This window comes from Ursus americanus, chromosome 10, assembly GCF_024610735.1.
Source record: "Ursus americanus isolate L20-20 chromosome 10, mUrsAme1.1.p, whole genome shotgun sequence".
NCBI lineage: Eukaryota > Metazoa > Chordata > Mammalia > Carnivora > Ursidae > Ursus > Ursus americanus.
This window is the reverse complement of record NC_142136.1, coordinates 63,176,637-63,200,939: the sequence shown is the minus strand read 5'-3', so window position 1 is coordinate 63,200,939 and position 24,303 is coordinate 63,176,637. Positions and strand designations below refer to the sequence as shown.

The 24,303-nt window shown below is 37.8% G+C and overlaps 1 protein-coding gene and 1 long non-coding RNA gene across 2 annotated transcripts in view; one reads left to right on the top strand and one right to left on the bottom strand.

Moving 5' to 3' along the window:
• Positions 1–11,693, bottom strand: part of LOC123791911 (uncharacterized) — a 205,712-nt gene extending 194,019 nt beyond the window's left edge. Inside the window, exon 1 of the long non-coding RNA XR_006779555.2 lies at positions 11,612–11,693. This is a non-coding gene — a long non-coding RNA (uncharacterized LOC123791911). The remainder of the gene's footprint in view (positions 1–11,611) is intronic.
• Positions 11,694–11,788: 95 nt separating this feature from the next.
• On the top strand, positions 11,789–20,744 carry RFXAP (regulatory factor X associated protein). Its single transcript, XM_045796754.2, has 3 exons — positions 11,789–12,559; positions 17,200–17,307; positions 19,262–20,744. The coding sequence occupies exons 1-3, from the start codon at positions 12,077–12,079 to the stop codon at positions 19,370–19,372; spliced, it is 702 nt and encodes a 233-aa protein (XP_045652710.2). The 5' UTR covers positions 11,789–12,076; the 3' UTR covers positions 19,373–20,744.
• The last annotated feature ends 3,559 nt before the right edge of the window (positions 20,745–24,303 follow it).

The window sequence follows — 24,303 nt, the reverse complement described above, 5'->3', positions numbered from 1 at the left end:
CAATGCACCAACACGGCAGCATAGTGTAAATTCAAGAGAAAGGAAATATGGAGTCATTTCCTCCTATATCAATAACTTATATGAAGCTCAAACAAGAAAATTATACGTAAGAAGTAAGGAATAACTTGTCCAAGGTGGATGCCTTGCAGGCAGAGCTCCACAGAAACCTGTTACAGCCAAGTGCATAAGGAATAAGGCCTGGCCAGTCACAAGGATTGAATCCTTGCCTCTGATACTATCTCGGAAGGAGCTGAGTGTGTCCCCAGCTGAGCTGGAGTCAAGATTCTGCTGAGTCACACTTATATTACATTTATATTATCCTTACCATGCCAGGGAAGGAGCTGGTGCCCTGTGCTTGCAATTTAAAGCCCCATAGCCCAAGGGCCTTGGTTGGATCCCTCTCCCAGTATCTGGGAGGTTAAATAACATGCTACTAATCAATGAATGGGTCAACCCAGAAATTAACGAGGAAATCAAAACACACATTGAGACGAATGAAAATGAAAACACAACAGTTCCAAACCTTTGGAATGCAGCATGTCCTAAGAGGGAAATGCATAGCAATACAAGTCTTAAGTCAGATTCATCCAAAAAAAAAAAAAAAAAAAAAAAAGAAAAGAAAAGAAAGAAAGAAGAAAAGAAAGAGAAAAGGAAGACGAGAGAGGACTCAAATAAACAAAATCAGAAATGAAAGAGAAGAAATAACAACTGACACCAAAGAAATAAAAGGATTTAAGAAAATATGAAAAATTATATGCCAACACATTGGACAACCTAGAAGAAACAGATACATTCCTAGAAACATATAACCTACCAAAACTGAAGCAGGAAGAAGTTGAAGATTTGAAAAGATACAATTACCAGAAACACAATAAAAAAAAAAAAAAACGCACACATAAAAGTCCCAAACCAGATGATTTCACAGGTGAATTGTACCAAACATTTAAAGAAGAGTTAATACCTATTCACCAACTATTCCAAAAAATAGAGAAGACAGGAAAGCTTCCAAATTCATCCTATGAAGCCAGCATTACCCTGATATCAACATCAGATAAAGACACTACACAAAAAGAGAACTATAGGCCAATATCTCTGATGAACATAGATGCAGAAATCCTCAATAAAATATTAGCAAAACAAATGAACAATACATTTTAAAAATCATTTACCACAACCAAGTAGGATTTATTCCTGGGATGCAAAGGTGGCTCAATATTTGCAAATCAATCAATGTGATACATCACATCAATAAGAGAAAAGATAAAAACCATATGATCATTTCAATACATGCAGAAAAAGCATTTGACAAAGTACAACATTCATTCATTGATAAAAACTCTCAACAAAGTAGGTTTAGAGGAGCCATACCTCAACATAATTAAGGCCATATATGAAAAACCCACAGCTAACATCATCCTCAAAGGTGGAAAAAAACAAAAACAAAAACAAAAAAACCTGAGAGATTTTTCTCTACAATCAGGAACAACACAAGGATGTCCTCTCACCACTTTTATTCAGCATAGTACTAGAAGTCCTGGTTACAGGAATCAGATAACAAAAAGAAATAAAAGGCATGCAAACTGGTAAGGAAGAAGTCAGACTTTCACTATTTTCAGATGACATGATACTATAAATAGAAAACCCTAAAGACTTCACCAAAAAACTAGTAGAACTGATAAATGAAATCAGTAAGCTCACAGGATACAAAATCAGTATACTGAAATCCATTCTATTTCTATACACTAATAATGAAGTAGGAGGAAGAGAAATTAAGAAAATATTCCCACTTATAACTGTACCAAAAATAACAAAGTATCTAGTAATACACTTAACCAAAGAGGTGAAAGACCTGACTCTGAAAACTATAAAGCACTGATTAAAGAAATTAAAGATGACATAAACAAGTGGAAAGATATCCTATGCTCATGGATTGCAAGAATATTGATAAAATGTCCATACTACTCAAAGCAATCTAAAGATTTAATGCAATCCCTATCAAAATACCAACAGCATTTTTCACAGAACTAGAAAAAATAATCCTAAAGTTTATATGGAACCAAAAAGACCCCAATTAGCCAAAGCAATCTTGAAAAAGAACTAAACTGATATACCTCAATTTCAAGATATACTATAAAGCTGTAGTAATTTCAAGATATACCACAAAGTTGTAATAATCATAACAGTATGATACTGGCACAAAAACAGACATATGGGTCAAAAGAACAGAAAGCCCAGAAAAAACCCCACAACTATGTGGTCAATTAATCCACAACAAAGGAGGCAAGAATATGCAATGAGAAAAAGACAGTTTCTTCCAACAAATGGTGTTGACAAAACTGGATGGCTACAGGCAAAAAAATGAAACTGGACCACTGTCTTACGCCATACACAAAAATAAACTCGAAATTGATTAAAAACCTAAATGTAAGATCTGAAACCATAAAAATCCTAGAAGAGAACACAGGTAGTAATTTTTCTGACATTGGCCATAGCAACATTTTTCTAAATATGCTTCCTGAGGCAGGGGAAAGAAAAGCAAAATAAACTATTGGGACTAATTCAAAATGAAAAGCTTCTTCACAGCAAAGGAAACAATCAACAAAACTAAAAGACAACCTAATGAATTGGAGAAGATATTTGCGAATGACATATCTGAAAATTTATTAGTATCCAAAATATATAAAGAACTTAAACAACTGGACACCAAAAAAACACAACGAATCCAATTAAAAAATGGGCAGACAACATGAACAGACGTTTCTCCAAAGACACACAGATGGCCAATAGACACATGAAAAAATGCCCAATATCACTCAGCATCAGGGAAATGCAAATAATCAAAACCACAGTGAGATATTATCTCATACCAGTCAGAATGGCTAAAATAAAAAACACAAGAGAGAATAACTGTTAATGAGGATGTGGAGAAAAAAAAGAACCCTCTTCCACTGTTGGTGGGAATGCAAACTGGGACATCCACTGTGGAAAACAGTATGGAGGTTCCTCAAAAAATTAAAAATAGAATTACCATACGATCCAGTAATTCCCCTACTGGGTATTTACCCAAAAAATATGAAAACACTAATTCAAAAAAGATATATGCATCTTATGTTTATTGCAGCACTATTTACAATAGCCTAATTATGGAAGCAACCCAGGTATCCATCAATAGATGAACAGATAAAGAAGAGGTGGCATGTACATGCGATGGAATATTACTTAGACATAAAAAATGGACTCTTGCCATTTGCAACAACATGGGTGGATTTAGAGGGTACAATGCTAAGTGAAATAAGACAGAAAAGACAAATATCATAGGATTTCACTCATATGTAGAATTTAATAAACAAAAAATGAACAAAATAAAAAAGAAACAAACCAAAAAAAACCAGACCCTTAAATATAAAGAAACGCCTGATGGAAGGTGGGGGGGGGGGATGGGTGAAATAAGTGAAGGGTATTAAGAGTACACTCATTATGATGAGCACTGAGTAATGTATAGAGTTGTTGAATCAGTATACTGTACTGCTGAAAGTAATACAACACTATATGTTAATTACACTGGAGTTAAAATTCAAAAAATAAAAATAAATAAAATTTCCCAAACTTAGACACTTACCAGCCAGTCATCATCCAAAAACATACTAGCGCTGCCTACCTGTTTGTCTCTGTCACCTGTCTTTCTTCTCACATAAAGAGGCTGTGACATTTGCCTAGCTTGAAGACTGACCCCATATGAGTTTCGAAAGAAGGCATGATTGGTTTTCAGTGCTCTACTTTTCACAGAAAGTCCCCCATAATTTTGAAGGCAGACTCTTTTATCCACAGGATAAAGGGGTTTTCCCCTTACCTCGCAGGAACATTTGAGTTGTATTTAGACTGAAATCAGGTCTCTGGGGGGTATTGAGTCAGTGTTTTGGCTTGGGTGTCACAAGACCAGTTCCTTTTATGTGTTTGATGGATTCCAGAAAACTCTCCTCTTCAATTAACTCTCCAGAGAGACATTTCTCTCAATGGGTTGATTCCACCTTGCTCTGCCTTCCAGAGTAACAATTACACGTGTTGCCTACTTTCCAAGTCACCATTTGTTTGTTCTCAGCTCCCGGACATTTTTCTATAATTGATCTTTGATCGCCTCCATCTATACAAGATTATTCTCTAGTGCTCAGACCTCCTGGGAGCCTTCAGAATACTGCATTTCAAACTTTTCCTTGGTCACACTACTTCCAATAGAAGTCCATTGTTTTTAGTCAGAAGGTCCCTATTCCCAGTTTAATTTGTTCTAGCTGTGTCTCCAATCTAGCTTCATATTCTCAGCTTTCCTCTTGGAATCGTTGTATTCACTGCCTACTGCTTTTGTGTCTTCCTAAAAGGTAGTATATTCCTCCTCAGAGATGAAAGTCCTTTCCTAAATCATCTAACACATAACTAATGAAGAAATTAGTCCTCTTGTGGTATGGTTTCTAGGCTCAGTAGGTAGGGACTGTCTGATGGCAATGAGGAGCCTAAAATATTTTTATTATCTTTTTATTACTTTCAAATTTAGTATGATCTCAAACTATTACCTCCCTCCTTTAGTGCAATTCATGCAAAACTGTCTGCACAGATTCCATGATAATGATGAGAGTAACATAAACTGAAGGGCCTGGGATTTCTGGTGGTGAATGGTACACAAACTGGGTTGATGAAGGGATGACTTAGCATTAGAGCCTTCTGAATGAAAAAAGGCAGGGATGAATAAGAAAATAACAGTAGACCATGAAAAAAATATATGGACAATCTAAGTGGCACAAGCTACAACTTCCAAAATTACAACTACTTTCCTTCCTGTTGTCTCACAGTTCCCAGTGAGCCCCCAAAGATGAGAACGACAGGTGGTAAGTGCCCACACATAGGTTCCAAGACACCAATGAGGTTTCAAAATGGTTCTGTAACCTGAAATCCATTCCCCACTGTCATCTCCCCTTTACGTGTAAAGAAGTTAAGAGTGTGACAAGAATGAAAAAGATTGAAGGGGACTTTTTTGAAGGAAGTTACAGGTGAACTATGTGTTTGCCTCACTGCATCTTTCAAGATAAATGTGCTGAGCTTAAAAAGAACATTTCAGAGAAACTGCACATATACCCTAGAGTTCAGGGGGTGACAGGGATTGTAAACTGACTCTTCCTTAAAAATGGATGGAGCTGTCTTCACAACACAGTGAAAAGCTAGGAGCAACAGAAACCAGCTACTCTTCCATCCATGATGGGGCAAGGTAGCTGGCCTTGAGTTATCCTGAAAGGAGTGTGTCCTGTGTGCTGATGTATACTGATCCATCCGCAGAAAGATGCTATGGAAATGGTATCACCAAAATCAGAAGAACAGAACTCACTGAAGCACCCACCAGAAATAAAGCCAGCATTAGGGCATCTGCTACCTAAAGGGTTATAACTAGATTACAATAACACCTGCCACATAAGCTTTTGTTCTCCAAAACTTCCCCTTATCCCTATGCCTGACTGGGAGGGGTCAGAAATAGCAATCATAAATAGGGGAGAAAGTGGAGGATGGGAGAATAAAGAAACCAAGCACATATCTGCCCATCACTCCCCAGTCAGTTTCAAACTTCAGTCAACCTTGAGTTATGGAGGAGGAGAGAAACTTTAAAGTAAATGGAGAAAAAAAATGAAGTTTTGATATTATAGTTTCCTGGGGTTGCTAAAATCTGAAAATGAGACTGTTTATTAGTGAACAGAAAAACAATGGGATATTCCCAAAACATTGTCCTGGGCGGCGAGGAGGGGCAGGGAGAGCAGATACATTAGGTTTAAAGACAGTAGCAAGAGAACATGTTAGTACTTTCCAAACTCTACCAATTCAGCTCATTTAACAAACTGCTTATCCTGATGTTATCCTTAATTGAGCACTTATTAAGGGCCAGAATCTTATGTCATTTAATACTTATAGTAAATCTATGAGACAGGCCAGTCCTCACAGTCTCCTGCTAATTTAGGAATAATAATCTTTTGGAGCTTATTAAAGAGAAATTTTAAAGGGATTTCATAAAGAAAAAGAAAGAAAATGTAGAGATGAGCTTGATGATGAGAAGTTAGCACAATCATGTTTTCAAATGCTTGGATAATAGGTAATCCTTTCCCTAAGATAATTCCAAACCCAATCCTCCTAAGTGGACCCTTTAGCTCAAAAGATTTCTTCTTTGAGAGGTAAAGTCCTTATCTGGACAAAGTACTTATCTGGACAAAGTACTTATGAGCCGAGGTGGATTTACACACTAATGATGATGGTTAAGCTCCAAGTCTTGCCCTTTCTTCCTGTCCAAGGCTGGGGGTGTGGGGGGGGCAGCACTGTATTGACATGGGCATATGTTTTTGTAACATTTCTAACTCTTTCTACTTGGACCTCCCTCCTGTCACATTTCTTCTTGTGCTGGGTGGTGTTGAAGAGGCTCTAGACATGTGGGGATCTGACTGGGGGAAGTTGAGTTGTGAAACAATTAGTTTGGGTTTAGTAGGATATATTTATGTGGTTCACAGTCATGGGATTGCTAACTCACTCTCTCCCCCACTCTCCCATGTAGCAGAGGTTTTCAGGAATATTCCTACTGCCTATACTGTACTGACTCATTGGACATCAAGACAAAGTGTACAATCAGAGGTGAAATCACAATATGAATGTGAAAAATGTGTCCTATGGTTCTTAACATGAGACACTAGAGGAGAAAAAGGGTTTGAAAGGTATGGAGCCAGAAACCGATCTGTGGAAAAGTATTCTAGTCATCAAATGTGTAAAATCATACGCACAGATTTGATTTCCACCAATAGCTAGTCAAATAGAAGTTCTCTCCTGTTATATGGCATATGCAATTATAACCACAACATGTATTTTCCCCCTTTTTTGATGGAAATTGTACAAGATAGAATTTACCAGAATACTGTGTTTTTAGGCATAAACCTAGCGGTACTACCAGCAGTAATTACATCAACAGGTGAAATGCATGTTTTATATATCGTATGATTGTCACTCTTTCCTCAGTTCCCTATTTATATCTTGTGTCCTTTCAAATCATCTGATTCCCTTGATGAAGCTGTCATGCTAAGACTTATGCCAAAATAGAGCTTAAGGCCACCAGACTAAGGTATCTCAGAACAAACATCACTTCATACATTGTGCTATTAGAGTTAGCCTCTTTAATCTGTCATTAGAATATTGTTCGTTTTGTCTAAAAATTATCTACTAGAATGGACCTTTGATAAAGTAACCTACCCACACTCCTGAAGATCTCTCATCGCTGGAAAAAGTAATGTTGCTATAAATTGATGGGGTATAATGCCTTATTTCAGTTAATCTTAAAACAATCCTAATTAGAAAAACAAATTTGTTGTGTACTTTAAACTAAATCATGAAACCTCTAGGAGTTTTTTATGTCCTCCCTATCTCCACACATAGCTCAAGAAGGATGAGAAGATAACCTGTTTCTCAATGGAACCCAGACTTTTACTGTCATAGCAGATGGGTCCAGATGCCCACTCTACGTTCATAGAGATTAGATCAAGTCCTTCCTCTCATTGTTCTTCCAGTCACACTATTTGCATGAGACCAAACTTAACTGAATTACTTAGAAATAGTTTTAAAAATGTTTTCCTGCTTATGTTCAAATGAGAACTCAGCCTGATTAAATCTTAAGTGTTATGAATACACATCATGTGGGGATAGAGGAACTCTCCTTGTTGTAAAGGAACCAGAAGAGGTCATTTTGTAGATATTTCCCTACTGTTGTGTATTTTATTAATATTTAGGTAATACATTTTGTGACCTTTATGTTAGGCTAGATTCAAGGATGATTAGGGGTATGAATGATCAAATACTAAAGTATTTGATCTTCTAACTAAAGTCAAAACATCAGGCACTAATATCCAGGAATATTTCCTCCCCTAAAAGTCCTGCACTCTTACACTGATAACATTATTATCAAAGTATTATGTACCCAGCAACTCTTTGAAATCCTCTTTCACAGGAGTTTATCTCCTGGCTCTCCTAAACAAAATGCAAACAATGTATCTGTAAGTCTAAGCATAGTCTGTTTTTTGCTATAGTCATGCATTATCCATGAACTGACAGATGCAAGAAATACAAATATGGGCTCAAAAATGAACTCTGTTCATTTTTATTTTCTTAATATGCCTTTTACATTTCTGGAAGTAAAGGATAAATTATTTTTTAAAAAAACTCATTAAATTAAAAAACTAATAAAATATAACATGTAATATAGATTGTCATGAACAAATTTCTCATCTCATGATGACTCATGTCATCAACAAAGTTCTCCTTGGGAAGAAAGAAGATACTAATGTGGAATGGGGGAAGGCAAGAAAGACTACTGCAGGTAGGATCTGAACTGGAGTTATCAGTAATCAGCATGAATTCATGCTTAGATACAGATATATACATATATAGATATACACATATTTGGATTTTTTCCCTTTATCTCTACCTGCTGAAAGTGCCTAGTAACAACGAGCACATCTAGCACCTAGATCTTGGTGTCTAGATATCATTCCCCATGAAAAGGAATCAGAGATCTTAGGAGAAAGGAGAAATGGACTCGAGCTGGGAAGGTACAAGACAGGTCTGGAATACCTTCTTGTGCCAGAAAGCAAGGGAGTGCTTAAAAGGATATAGGAGGCAACTTGAAGGACTACTACCAGCCAAATCTAGAAAGTCCAGCCAAATCCAGAACAATTTGAGCAGCAAAATCAATAAGGTAAGTAAGAGACTGCAATCCATTAAATAAAACATTAATCCCTGAGTCCATATTGATAGTATATAAACAATAAATAAACATATAAAGTAAAAGGGAAGGCTCTTCCTTACAGTAAAATGCCAACTCATAAATACAGAGGAAGTGGTAGAGTTGAAATTATCGTTTTGTAATGATCATAAAATTCATTCAATCAATATCACAAACATGATATATAATACAGTTTACTTTTTTCATCTGAAATAATAAAATAAAATCCAAGACCTAAATATTTATTTCCATAGAAGTCTTCTTAGATAAAAATGAGGGTTATAATTGCTTTTAAGACCACTCTACTATGCTGTAATCACAATGGTAAAGTTCCCTTCTGCCGAATATTGGTACTCTGTGAACACCAAGTTTCATAGTTTGAAAGAACACCTAGGGTGACTGAAAAAAGGAAATTAGAATGGTTCCCTTCTAAGCTTCCAACACAAAGCATATATTACTTCTCAAAGAAACATAAAACTGTTGTTTAAAAGCAAGAAAGGAAGAAAAAAATAAGAGAAGGTGAACTAGTCTACAGAATTTGAAATAGAGAAAAACACATGTGGAACTCTGGTTCTATGTGTAAAATAATTTTCTTTGAATTACAAATTACATAAAAAACAACCATACATCATTTTCTTTTTTTATTTCAAGTTTTTATTTAAATTATAGTTGACTAACAAATAGGGTAATATTGGTTTCAGGTGTAAAATTTAGTGATTCATCACTTACGTGTAACACCCAGTGCTCATCACAAGTGCCCTCCTTAATACCCATCACCATACATCATTTTCTTAAGCAAAGGAAGAAGCCTAAGTTACAGTTAAATTACATTAACATTGAAAAATGGCATATTAAAGCAGTACTACAGGAGTCAATTGCTCCCTCCTGGCCTATATCATTACATTGTATGCTTACCATGGGTGGGCTTCATGATATGTAAATTATCTCTCAATAAAATTAAAAAAAAACCCTGCTGTCATTCATTGAATACCATAACAGGAATTTGTACGAGGATTTAAATAGCACTGCTCTCAGTGATATGCTGGTAAATTTTTAAAAGAGTTAACTGATAGAAAAAATGTTTAGCACATGATTTACAAATAATGATAAAAATCACAAGGCTCTTTATTGTAAATTCCATACACCCACACTTCAGTGTGACTTGCTACTTGCAAAATCCACTGTCAGCTTTTATAATTATTTCACCAACAGCAGTGTCATGAATTCAAACTATAAATAAATGCTTGATTTTTATCCAAATCAGCAAAGAAGTTGCTCACAGTACTAACAGAGTGTAGTTCTCACATGAATGTTGGCTCATATTTTTGTTTATATTAATGAGTAAGACAAAAGTGAAACAATGAAGATGTATGCCAGGACTTCACTTGTTCTTCAGTGATGTAAGCAACTACTTTGCTGAAATCACGGTAGTTTTCAAATACTGAAAGAATATTTTCTCAACTTTGGGAGGCTACTGACAATATGAAAGACACAGATCAAACATTTTAAGTTTAATCTTCATTAACATTTTTACTATCACTTTAAGTCTGAAGACAATTGACAGTAAATCAAGCTCTGCTTTGTTTCATTGGACAATTTCCATAGTGTAAATACTCTCACCACGGCTAGTTTCAAGCAACCAACGTGACATCACTGAATGCAATTAAGAGATGTGCCGTATCACATCACTCCACAGTATTTCCACATACAGATACAACAGACATAATCTTATAAGCGTTGCTAATAGTAAAACATTGGAAAACAATTAAAAAGTGATGAGTTTTGAGGTCTTTAACTTTTGTTTTTAAAATAATTTAATTGTTGATGTAATTTAATTTTTAATAATGAAAGTGTTTAACCTCCAGCTCATTAAACTCCTGATATTTTAACAACTGGCTCTCATCAACCTGGTCTAGCACACCACAGAACGCCCCTTTCACCACTCAGAAAGCCAAAGCTCAGAGAGGCTGTCACAAACTAGGCCTGGTCACACAGGACAGTGCCACCCAGGTCTGTCGAATTCCGAACCTTCTCCCATCCACTGTGGCTCTCTTTGAAATGTAGTTGGTGATCTATTCACACATCAACACCCAAACACCTTAATGTGAGTGGATTTATCATTCCTTGGATCGTCACTGCTTTCCTTCGCAATAGGTGGAATTCAAAACCCGACTAGGCAAGGAGGAAGGAATACCCAGAAAGAGCACAACTAGACAGTTCAGTCCAAGACCTGGCAGGATCGGTTCCCCCGTGAGATTTGGCTAATTTAAGATTTAGCAACCAGCAACTGTGCAACAAGTGGTAAAAATGATAGATCATTTATTGTTGGGTTTTTTTTTAACGTTTGTCATTCACTGTTGCTTTTCACACATTTTCACCGTATTTAATGAAAACGTTATTAAAGACTTACCTCAGCGGTCATAGCAAAGGACAGATACTAAAAATCAAATAAATACGTTTCCAGGAGAGAAAAATTTATCAAGAACAAATCACTTAGCTCTCAACACAAATAGAATTTTGGCCCAAGTCTGGCCCACTCCTTCTCCACTGTATCATTTTCAAACAGGCCGCCTCTGCCCTCCCTGACTGCTAACTAGCAGTCCCAGGTGTGACATCACCACATCCCAGCTTCACAGCTCCCATTTCAGGCAGTTAGTGACAAAATATTACGATAATTAGCGTCCGAATGCCGCAAGTCATAAAATCGCTCACGAACAATCTTAATTTACACCGTGGAGTTCCAGTGCACAAGTGTTTTGAAACTTTTTAAACACAGTAAGCTTCAGCAGAAAAAAAAAAAAAAAAAAAAAAGCGCCGTCTTACCGAGCGCCCGCACACTTCAACTTCTCACACAACCTCCACAGCAGCGGCGGCGCCAGCGAAGCGCTGCGCCTCCCGCCAGCCCCAGAGCCGCACTTGCGCAGTCAGTTCCTTCACTGGCGGCTCAGCCCCGCCCCTCAGAGTCACCGAGTTCCCTGAAAGGCACCGGCGTAGAAATGCTCCTGCGCAGGCGCAGTCGGGCTGCCTTCGCGAAGCCGGAGATTTTCCCTTTCGCGTGTCCTGGTTCTTCGATTTGCGAAGTGCCGTTGGGCCCTGCAGGTGCTGAAGGGCTGGGGTCCTGGACCCCCAAAAGGTGTCAGCAGCACGGAGGTTCAGGGTGTTGTCGAGGGTGCGGGGCCCGGCGCTGCCAGTGGCGCGCTCCGCCCCGGGGCCCCCGCCCCTGCTCTGGGCCAGGCCCTGGCTCCAGCCCCCGTCCCGGCCCCGGCCTCACAGTTTACCCTGCTGGTGATGCACCCCTGCGGAGGGCAGGACGACTCTAATGCCGAGGGCGTCCTGAGGCAGGCCCCGGCCCTGGGGGACGGCACTGCTGCAGCCAAGCCCATTAGGTACCTGTGCGAAGTGGCGGGGGCTGGCGAGGAGGAGGCGGGGGAGGACGAAGCCGACCTGCTGGACACTTCCGACGCCCCGGGGGGAGGCGAGAGCACGGCTAGTTTGGAGGATCTGGAGGACGAGGAGACCCACTCTGGGGGCGAGGGTGGCAGCGGGGGAGCCCGGAGAAGGGGCAGCGGCGGGGGTAGCATGAGCAAGACCTGCACCTTCGAGGGCTGCAGCGAGACCACGAGCCAGGTGGCCAAGCAGCGGAAGCCTTGGATGTGCAAAAAACACCGCAACAAGATGTACAAGGACAAGTACAAAAAGAAGAAAAGTGACCAGGCTCTGAACTGCAGTGGGTCCGCCCAGCCTGGCAGCACGGGAAACGTCAGACTGGAGGTATCGGACCTTAGCTGAGGTCTTGGGGAGTGGGAGGTGGTTAGAAGAAACTCCACTCTTAACGCGAACCGCATTTCCAGCACTACCCACCCGCTCCCAGATGGGCCAGGTTGCTGTGGCTGGACTTGTGGCTGAGAGTTAGTGAGTGCTTGTCCTAAATTAAAGTTTACACACACACGTGAAAAGCCTTAACAGTTCTGTTGCATCCTTGTGATAGATGAATAAAGGTCAATAGAAATGATGTGATACATCAGCAGATCTGTCATTTCAAAGATCTGGGATATGGGCTGGAAAAACAGTAAGTGATTGATCTGACCCATCGCTAAAGGAGCAGGCAAAGAGACTTAGGAACCTAAATGAAATTGTACTTTGGAGAAGGTAATCTCTTCCTGATTTCATTACCCTATTCACAGCATACTGTTACCAGTATCCCTATTCTTAGTAAGCTGTTCTTAGTACCCCTATGCTCAGTACTCTGTTCTTAGTGTCCTGTTCTCGGTTAATCTTATTCTTTGTACTCTGTTCTCAGTAATTCTATTCTCAGTAGCCTTATACTTAATAGACCTGTTGTCATTACTCCCATGCTTAGTACCCTGTATTTAATACCTTGTTCTCAGTCCCTGTTGTTAGTACCCTGTTCTCACTAGCCCTTTTCTTAGTGCCCTTACAAAAGAAGATGGAATAATAATGGGGTGTAAGCCTCAGGAAGAGTTTTGGAGTGTTTGAGTTGAACTGTGTTGAGGGTTTTTTTGTTTGTTTTGTTTTAAAGATGTTATTTATTTATTTGGCAGAGAGAGACAGCCAGAGAGAGAGGGAACACAAGCAGGGGGAATGGGAGAGGGAGAAGCAGGCTCCCAGTGGAGGAGACTGATGTGGGGCTCGATCCCAGAACGCCGGGATCACGCCCTGAGCCGAAGGCAGACGCTTAACGACTGAGCCACCCAGGCGCCCCTGAACTGTGTTGAAGGTTAAAGCCAGTGCTTTGGTGTTGGACTTCTGGCTGCAAATCTCCATTCCATCATTTGCTGGCTGTATGGCCTTGAACAGGTTATTAGACTCTTTTAAGCACAGCTTCTTCATCTGTAAAATGGGTATTAAAATGGTACCTGGTTTGTAACATTGCAGTGAATACGTGAGATAGTCCATATTGAGTGTTCACACAGTGTCTCACAGATAGTAAGTCAGTAAACTACTGTCACCATTAGTGGTATACTTTGAAGTTGTTATAGTTAAGCAGATATTTCATCCTGTGTGCCTTCCTCCTTTTAATAAAAGCTATAATCCCTCAGTACATTTTCATTGAAAAGTTGAATTTTGTTAAAAATTATCCAGAAAATTTTTTAAACTGAAAGCTGTCCTAGGATGTATTCTAAAACTGTTTACCTTTCTTAGTTTTTGCTAGACTTGAACAGCTGCCTCATTGCTAAAATTTTAGACTTTGGAATTGTTTACAAATGTGATGTTCTAAATATTTTTAAAATCTATAGTCATCAGCATTTCACACCTAATTCTCACTGGTTAGGGTCAGAGTGACTTCTCTTTTACTTTTATCCCATTGAATCTTAATCTCTTTAGGGTAAAAGGACCTATTTAAAAATCTGATGAAACCTAATGAACTCTTTTCCCAGAAAAATACACATAGGTAGGTATTTAATTTTGCATACACATTACAGAGTTCAGGACCCCTGTGGATCTTACGTTTAAAACCTGTATCCACATCCTTGTAAAATATATTTTAACAAATCTTGGATTACAAGTAATTGTGGAAACAAGCATCTCACTTATTACAAAATGAAAGTTAGTAAGGGTCATTGTTTGCCCTCTATACATTCCAAATTCATTTCAGAATTCTTCACAGAGAAGATAATTACTTCTTTTCAAGAAAGAGCTATTTTATCTATAGCTTCCTTCTTCTTCTAACTGTCCAGCTTTTGCATCTACAGTTTGAGGAACATGTATAAAAGGCAAACAGATACTGAATTAAGTCTCCCCCTCCACCTCCCACAGAAAGGATTTTCCTATTATAAAATAATCTGCCTATTCTAAAATAATTTGCATCACTTTTTTAGGGAAGAGAAGTAACTGCTATAAGGAAAAATTAATACCCTGCTATACCATTTATCTTATGTTACGGGACACTTGACCAGTTCTGAGATTTCAAGAGCTGTAAGTCTTTATCTTTGTCGAACTGAGGGTAAAGAAAATAACAAACAGTTATCATCAGGATATAATAAGGGCCAACTGTATAGTATTATTTTAATAGTGGAGAGGAGGATAGCTCCTTATAGGCTGAGGTGCTCTGGAAAGGCTTTGCAGAGAAGATATAACTCAGTATACACCAGAAAGGGTAGCTAATAGTTTAAGCTTAATCAGCTAAGTTTCTTATGTGCCAGGCACTGTGCTAAGCTGTAAATGGAGTCTCACACCCTTCAGCATTACATGCGTGGAAACTAAGGCACAGAGAGGTTAAGTAACTTGGCCTAGGTTGTACAGCCAGCAAATACTCAAACCCAAGCAATCTGATTCTAGAGCCTTCACTCTATCCCCACACTATACTGCTTCCCTCAAATTTTGGTAGATAAAAGAAAGAGAAACACATCTTAGTAAAGAAAGGAAAGCGAGAATACAGATGCCACTTTTGGGAAGAAGCAAGGGGACCATTCTAACTAAAGCAGAATATTTATGTGGAAAATTTATGGAAAATAAATTTGGAAAGAGAATTTGTAGCCAGTTTTTCTATGGTGTTGAATGTCAGACTATGGGATTTGGGTTTGGTGTCTTCAAACGAAATTTCTAGTTAGGAAGTAACAGGGGCTCTACTCTAATGGGGTGGATTAAAGCTGAAGCCTATAGATTTAGAGATTCTTTAGGAGATGATTATAGTAGGACTTACAAGTGGTGATAGGGGTTTTCTGTGGTGTGAAAAGCAAGATTAGAAATTAAGGTATTTAAAATCATTTACGTGAATCAAGTTAAATAAGGAACAAATGTATATGACGTTTAGTCCATGCATCTAAAAATTATGCTATAGGAGAGACACATAGGGAACTAGGGATAAAAAAATAGACTTATGGGAGTGATCATTATCATTAAATATCTAAAAGGCTATCATTTGGAAGAAGCAGTAGGTTTATTTTGCATAGTTCTATGTAACTAGGACCCTTAGGTGAAAATCACAAAAGATATGTATTTCAGCTCAGTCTAAATAAAAGCTTACCTAAATGTTGTAGTTATTTAAAACTAAACGGGATGCCTCAAAAGTTGGTAAGCTCTTAGGGCAAAAGGTATTGAAAATTTTTGAAAAGAGAATCCCAACATTGTAGAAGTTTGGACTAGCTGACTCAAGGTTATATCTACTAGAAATTTCTGTGATTTTGTGACATTAACATTGTGAATCTGCGTAGTGCTTTGTTTGGGGTTGTGAGAATATAGGGTACTCTGTCATCAGGTCAGTTTCGTGATTCCCTTTCTTGTGCACACAAAAATGAAACAGTGCCACACATAGTTATCCTGTGGGGAGAGAGGAAGATACTATTTTTGTTTTCTTTAGGTATCAGAATGCTCTTTATAGTTGTTTTTGTTTTTTTACATTTTGCGGCCTATAATGTTCAGGGATTGAACATTTTTGTCACATCGGGTTGATAAACTTCCCATAATGAAAGAGAGAAAGTGGCTATTCTAACAGAGAACTCAGAGGCCAGTAGAGACAGGTCAAGAGAAGAAAACAGCTTTAGTAACCACCTAAATGAAGAGCAAAGAGAGAAGAGTAAATTTACAAATGGCATGGCTTTATGGTAAAACATTTATAGTTTTATATTTGCTTAGTCAGCATTTTTGGATGTGGTCAGTATTGTACCGTGGTTTTATAAGAGTCAGAATATCTCAGTTAACTACAATATTTAGTTATGCCAGAAAAATTGTATTTAAGATTCTGTCAAGGAACTGGGATAACATATTTGGTAGTTAGGCTGCCGAGTTTGTATGGGTAAGGATGTCTCAGAGTATGGTTTTCATTTTAGGACTTAACTATTTTGTCTGTACCAATGGCAGGAGATAAATATACCAGCGTTTTCCAGTCTTTTCAAAGCCAGTTCGTCATTTTTCTCCTAGGGACTTTCAAATTTTGAAAGCTTTGTCTATCAGTTGCTTCTTGATTATTTTACCGCCCCCCAATTAATTGTTGTTAACTGGACAAAAAACTATCAGAGGGTCTCTAGCAGTATGTAAATTGCCTTTGAGTTTATATATTCCATCCAAAGGCAGACAAACTTTGATTTGGCCTGGATAGCTTTATCTGAAGAGAATGTTCAATTTCCACTTGGCATTTTTGGTAATACTGAAAACAGCTCACAAGTAACTTTTTGCTCCTCCTAACTCTACCCCACTATTGATTTTGAGACCTTCAAGAGACTGGAGATAAGAAGTTGGAAATTGTGGAGGGAGAAGGGAGTGAGGAGTGTTCTATAAAATTAACTGCCAACATTTTATCTATGACTTAATGAGGGATTTTCCCAAAGTTTCACAGGGACTGGGCAAGAAGGAAGAGAAGCTGAGGACCCATTCATTTCATCATTGAAAGCGTACAATCATGGATTATTATATTATGTTAATCCTATTTGCATTTTTATCATTTATCCCAGGAAAGTACAGATAACATACTCTCCATTGTTAAACAAAGAACAGGAACCTTTGGGGATCGTCCTGCAAGACCTACTCTTTTAGAACAAGTGTTAAATCAAAAAAGACTGGTAAGTATCTGTTTGTAAAGTACTTACACATTTATTAACAGAAGTTGTTAGAATTATTTAGATTTTTGAGATTTTAAAACTTGCTCAACTGGTCATCAGAATTTAATTGTTCTTCTCTGCCAGTACACACTGGAATCGCATAATGCTCTCATTATGTTCCTTTATCTTCATTGACTAACCCTTGAATATCTGAGCAAAATGGGATTTTAAAACAGACTTGGTACTGAATTCTTTGGTTTATGGAAAAATACATTAGTGGTATGGAGGTAGAATGAGACCAACATTTGATAAGGATCTCTATTCTAAATTTGCTTAGAAGGCATCAGAATTCAATCAGAAAAGGAGATATTTTTCAATAAATATGGAAGTAATTGGGTAATCATTTGAAGACAAAAAAAAAAAAAGAGTTTAGCTCATCATATCACTATACATCAAACTAAATTCCTGATAAAGATCTTTAAATAAAAAAAGTAGACTTGAGACTTAATCTTAAAAATCTTTTTCTAGCTTAAAAGAAATAGAATTACAAAGAAATGAATATTGTCAAAAATGGTGGTTAAAATGCAGACTTCAAACATATAGGGAAAATATTTGCAACACATATAAGACACTGTAGTTAATATGGTTGACATTTTTAGTTTACAAAATATATAAATTGATGAGGAAAACATGTTGGCTTCAGTACATTGCAAAAAGTATAAACGAATAAAAGCAGAAATGCTACCATTTATTAAATGATACAAAAAGGTATTCAGTATCAGTAAAAATCACAATAAACAATACAACAAATGAAAATTATTTAAATGACATCACAGTGATGTTGGGGGTTTCATGAAATGGGTACTCTCATTCTGTTGGTGGTATTGTATATTGGTATCAGACTTCTAGAAAGCAGCTGGGTAGTGGTATTAGGAGTCTCTAAAATGGTCATCCCTTGAGCTCCGCAGGAAATAAATCCTATGTATGGATAAAATTAAGCATAAAGATGTTGTCAGAAATGTAATTATCACAAATAGTTAAAACAACCTAAATGTTCAACAGTCTCATAATAGCTGAATAGATTATTGTGAAAAGATTATCTATCTATCTATAGATAGAATAATGGTACATCTTTACAAATAATTTTTTATTGAAGTATAGTTGACAATAAGTAAGTTTTAAACAAATAACTAGAAAATGTACTGTGCTCTAATGTTAAGTTTTAAAATCAGTATTTAATGATAGTATTTCCACCTCGTTTTGTTTATCTTTTTTAATTTTGGGGGACCAAAGTTTTTTTTCCTCATCAATTTATAGAAGTACTTTGGTAAGTAAAAGCATATTAACTATAGTCTGTTATATTTGTTCTGTGACTATATTTAAAAATGGTAGGTGTACAAAACTGTATTTTTTTTACATCATATTCTGTCTTTTCTGAAATTTTTGTAATGTGCTAATATTACTTGTATTAATACCTACACACACACACACATGCATGTTGTTTTTAATTTCTTCAGAAAGACTTAATAGGCTAGTGAGAAAAATGAACCTTTAAATGGATTTCCAAACTGGCATCTAACTGCCATTTTCACATGTGGCTCCATTTCATATCCTTGTTTTTCTTGCTGTAATCCTGGGCCAGTGCTATTCTTGGCTGCTTGCTCTTATGTTCCATAGACAGTATATATGCTGGCATAACACAGAAAGCATTTCCTTTGTGTACTAAGTCACTGATAAGATTAGGCTTCACCCATTACATTTACGTTTTAGTAATTTGATGTATGACATCAAATTTTATTATTATTAGTTGGAATTTAATGCAGGCCATCAAGTGCAAGTGTGAATTCAGTTCAGGCACATTTTGTTTTGTAAGCATATTGTGCAGAGACATGTCAGAGTAATTTTGTAGCATGAAGACAATCAAATCCCATAAGAATAATGTTAATAAATATATTTTTTCTTTTTTCTTTTCAAGTCATTATTAAGAAGTCCAGAAGTGGTGCAGTTTTTACAGAAACAGCAACAGCTATTAAATCAGCAAGTTTTGGAGCAAAGACAGCAGCAGTTTCCAGGAACATCAGTGTGAAGGAATTTATCAAGAAGGTCCACATGTTTTTTATTTGTTGTAGTAGATGGACATATTTTTATACTAAAGATAAATGGGGTTAGATATGCCAGTAAAACATAAAAAGTCATCTTCCGGTAAATGTGTATGTCAATTTGAGGATAAGTAAGTATTGCACTTTGTGCATCTAATCCTTTCAGATTACCATGAATTTGAAGAAACAGCTTATCTTTCCAAAATAACGTTTAATTACAATTTTTTTAAACGAAGTATTCCTCTTCAGTCATTGTTACTGAAGGTAATGAAACAGTTACTTTCTGTGGAAGTCACAAAGTTAATAGATGTGAATCTTTGATCATTTAGTTCAGTGGTTCTTATCAAGGGTCAATCAGAAATGGATGGATATATTTTGGTTGTCGCAGTGACCTTGAAAACTCCTGGTTTTTCGTGACTGAATCAGGAATCCTGAATGTTCTACAGTGTCTGGAATGGCCTTTCACAACTAATAATTATATCACCCACAATGTCAGTAATTCTCCTCTTAAGAAACACTGATAGTTGTGATACTACTTGTGATGATAAAATGTAGTTGGGGCACCTGAATTTGGGTTCTTAAAATAACTTTTTCTTTACAGTTAAGACTGGAGCTGTCAAAGAGGTAAGCATATTTTAAATGTATAAGGAAAATGATCATTGTTAATTATCTATGAAATTAGGATGTGCATTTCTTTTCAGAGATGTGCTGGTAAAACCTAGGAGAGGCGTTAACTAGGTACACTGGAATGAAAGATCTCCTAACATTGAGTTCTCGTTTCATGTTTCCTGTTAGTGTTCTCTCTTTTAAAGCAGACTTGTGTGTTGAATTTGTGAACAGTATAGATGTATCTCACTCCACCAATGTCAGGACAAAAACAATTTTTAATATCAATTTCCTTTTCAAAAAGAGATTCTAAGAGTAAGAGTAACACTCCCGCATTTTGTCAATGTTTTTCAAAATTGAGCTAATTTAAGATCGTGTTATTCCTAAAGTAATGTTCAAAGAATGATGATGGGTAATCTGGGTAGGTACTTTTTTCTTGTATTGTCTCCTAGGAAAACTTTTAAAAGGCAAACCTACCAATAAGAGTAACAAATCAAATGTCAAGAGAGTATTTCCAATGTTAGATAATAAATTTATGTCTCTTAAATGTAACTGCAAAAATGTGTTCATTTCTTGTGTTTTAAGCCCTGAAATATGTATCAAGTTAAACTTAGTCATGGCTATTCTAAAAAGTACTTAAGGAGAGAAAGAATCTTTTTGTTTATCTTTTATGTGTGTTCTGTAGCTGTGCATCCGTGCAAAAACACGTGTTTTATCAAAATTATTCATTAAAGTCCAGTTGTAGACCTTTCAGTTGTCTGATTCACTTATTCTGTTCTTTAGTTTTTTTCATTCTGGATGCAGAGGAATTCATTTACACTTGTTATTAACTATTAGTTCTCTTATTCATGGTGTTGGAACTTTATCGAATCCCTACAGTGTAAGTTAGCTTTTAGAGTGGAAAAAAAAAATCAGGGACAACTGGGTGACTCAGTCAGTTAAGCATCTGACTTCAGCTCAGGTCATGATCCTGGGGGTCCTGGGATTGAGCCCCACATGGGGCTTCCTGCTCAGTGGGGAGTCTGCTTCTCCCTCTGCCTGCTGCTCCCCCTGCTTGTGCTCCCTCTCTCTCTCTCTCTGTGTCAAATCTTTAAAAAAAAAAGAAAAAGAAAATCAGCTTATTTTTCAAATGGAATAGGAGGGATAGGAAGGGAGGGAAAGTAATAGGCCAGGGAGTGCTGAATTAAAACAAGACGGATTGAATTGATGTACATATAAATATCATTCTCGGTATATGCTTACAGACAGCTCATTAAAACAGTACAGTTTTTACTTATTTTGGGTAGATTTACTGCAGTGTGTCCCCACTCGTTTATCCTTTCATGTACTCCAGACTTGTGCCATCTGACTTTTCTGCTTCTCCCACCAAGAAGTTGATTTTATTCACCTACCCCTTAAATCTGAAGGACTGGCCTTGTGACTTCTGTTAGCCAATCGAATGTGGAAGAAATAATATATGCCAGCTCTGAGTAGATTTCCGAAGATTCTGAACCCTTCCAGTTGTTCTTTAGAACCCTTCTCAGTTGCTGTGGTGAACAGCCAGACGTGTGAGTGAGGCTGTGCTAGACTAGCTCTCCCCCAGCCACCCTGCCAGCTGACGGCAGATGCATTCGATCCCAGCCCAAATCAACCAAACCGAGCCCAGATTTGCAGAACCACCCAGCTGACCTGTAGACTTGTGAGCGATAATGAATGTTTTATGTGTTTTGGGGTCATTTGTTATGCAGCATTCTTGAGAGCAAGTAACTGATACACCTCACTATATAGTTATTGCTGCTTAACAAATGACCCCAAAATTTAGTGGTTTATTAATTTATTATTTTCGCTTATAATTCTGGATATGATTACTATAGTTTTAAATAGCTGTGCAAATGCTTTCAAGCTAGGTGTGGTAGACTGTACTTTCCAAATATGGCTACAACAATCACATGCTCTTATGTGATGTGGTCCATTAAGAATGGGATTTTAGGGGGGCATGGGTGGCTCAGTCGTTAAGCATCTACCTTCAGCTCAGGTCATGATCCCAGGATCCTGGGATCCAGCCCTGTATCGGGCTCCCTGCTCAGCGGAAAGCCTGCTTCTCCTTCTCCCACTCCTCCTGCTTGTGTTCCCTCTCTCTCTGTGTCTCTGTCAAATAAATAAAATATTCAAAAAAAAAGAATGGGATTTTATTTTTCCACCCCCTTGAATTTGGGCAGGCCCTATGACTACTTTAACAGAATATGGAAGAAGTAATGCTAGGCTGGTTCGTTTGAAGCTAGAGGAAAGGAGATATAATAAATGTAGATATGGTATATTCGTAGTAATAAGAGCATAAAGGAATTCACAGCTTCCATTTACCAGCAAAGTCAGAAGTCAACTGCCAAGGTGCAGTGGGGGAGTTTATAAGAAGCTTAAGGAAAAAGGGAAAGTTAGGAAGATATACTGAAGTTAATGAGAGAGATGGCTAATAGCTAGTACCCTGCTAATAATCCCCTGATATCAGTTTTTCCCTTCTTTCATAGTAATAGAATTTTGTGTTGGGAACATAGCCACACAACAATGTAGCTGATTCTCGCATAATACCATGCCAAAGAATTCTGGCAACAGATGGTGTGTGGATGATTCCATTTATATAAAGTACAAATGCAGGTGAAGCTTACTGTTAGAATTCAAGCATGGTTAGCTTTGGGAGGGGGCAGAGGCCAGGAGAAGGCACGAAGAAGCTTCTGGGGTTCTGGTGTTACTCTTCTTGTCCTGGATGCCAGGTGTACATGTGTATTCTGTTAAAGTTCAGCAAGCTAAACATTTTATATACTGTACATCATATACATGTGATTTTTACATTTTTCAATATATATTTTGTATGTCAAATTTTTTAAAGATTTTATTCATTTATTTGCCAGAGAGAGAGCACAAACAGGGGCAGTGGCGGGCAGAGCAGGCAGAGGGAGAAGGAGGGTCTCCACTGAGCAGTTAGCCCGATGCAGGACTCCTTTCCAGGACCCTGGGATCATGACCTGAGCCGAAGGCAGACGCTTCACCAACTGAGCCACCCAGGTGTCCCTGTATGTCAATTTTTTTTAAGTGTTGTTTTTCTTTTTTTAAGACTATTTGTCAGCTGCCCTTGCAGCTCAGTGAGACCCTATGAATAAGTTAATGGTCAGTAGATAAAAGCAGAAATGAAGTGTGCAACTTCCAGCTAGTGCCCTGTAAAAAAAAGCAGGCAGCCCACTTTCCCTTCTCCCCTCTGTCTTGCTGCTTAGAATGTGGACAAAGCAACAGATCACTTGTAGGCCAAATGAGGGTGATTCACTGGGGATGAGGGAACAAATAGAAGGAACCTGTGTCCTTGGATGGCCTCGAGGAGCAGAGCTACCATCCTAGCCGGAAATCCCTTGTTTCGGGACGACTACCTGGAAGAGAAATGGAATATCCTGTGGTTGCCATGATTGATGCGATGTCTCCGTTACATCCAGCCAAACTATATCCTAAAACTGTAGGTGAAAGGACTGCCAAAGGGCATTGATGATTGGGCATGCTGGAAACGAGGACTCTGTAATGGCATTCTGCAGCTAACGTGACACTATTTCGAGGGGCTCAACCAGCCACCGTAGTAGGAAAGATGTATTGCAGGCTTGATCTCAGATTCATTTAGTGGAAGAAGACGACGAGATTAGGACGCTTTTGAGAGAGTGCTTTCAGTAACAGAGTTCAGGCTGAGCAGAGGAGAAATGAGGCCAACAAGGAATGGGGTTTTCTCTGAGATTGCCAAGCCAAGTGTCAGAAGAATGAGAGAGCACGAGATATTTAAGCTAGGAAACTAGCAGAACTCATCACAACGGATTGTGACGGCCCCAATGTTATTACACTCATGTAATAATATGTTTCAGTAAATCAAGCTCTTTGAAGTCTTGTAAGACCATTCCCAGGCTTCTACCTGAGTGTGATTCGGCGGGGTAGGGAAACAAGCCTGCAGGATTTAATGTCAGAAACATCACTCCAGGAGGGAGTGATGTTCTCACTTCAGGGAGAAGAAAGAAACCCAGTGTGATTTAGTTCAGCTCATCAGCTGGCATAGAGTAATGCAAAAACTTGCTAAAAAGTGGTAATAAAAGAAAAAGAGAAAGAAAACTATAAAATAAATCTTTTGCTTCAGAAGTAGTTAATCCAGACTACTGTGGAGAAAAAGAAGACAACCAACCAGATGGCCCTCAGAAGAATAGTCAAAGGCAACACTGGCCAAAAATTTTAAGTGGTCTATAGTCAAAGACTTAATTATGAATGGGCAAATGCAAAGGGTTCTAACAATCTTACCAAAAATTATGTATAA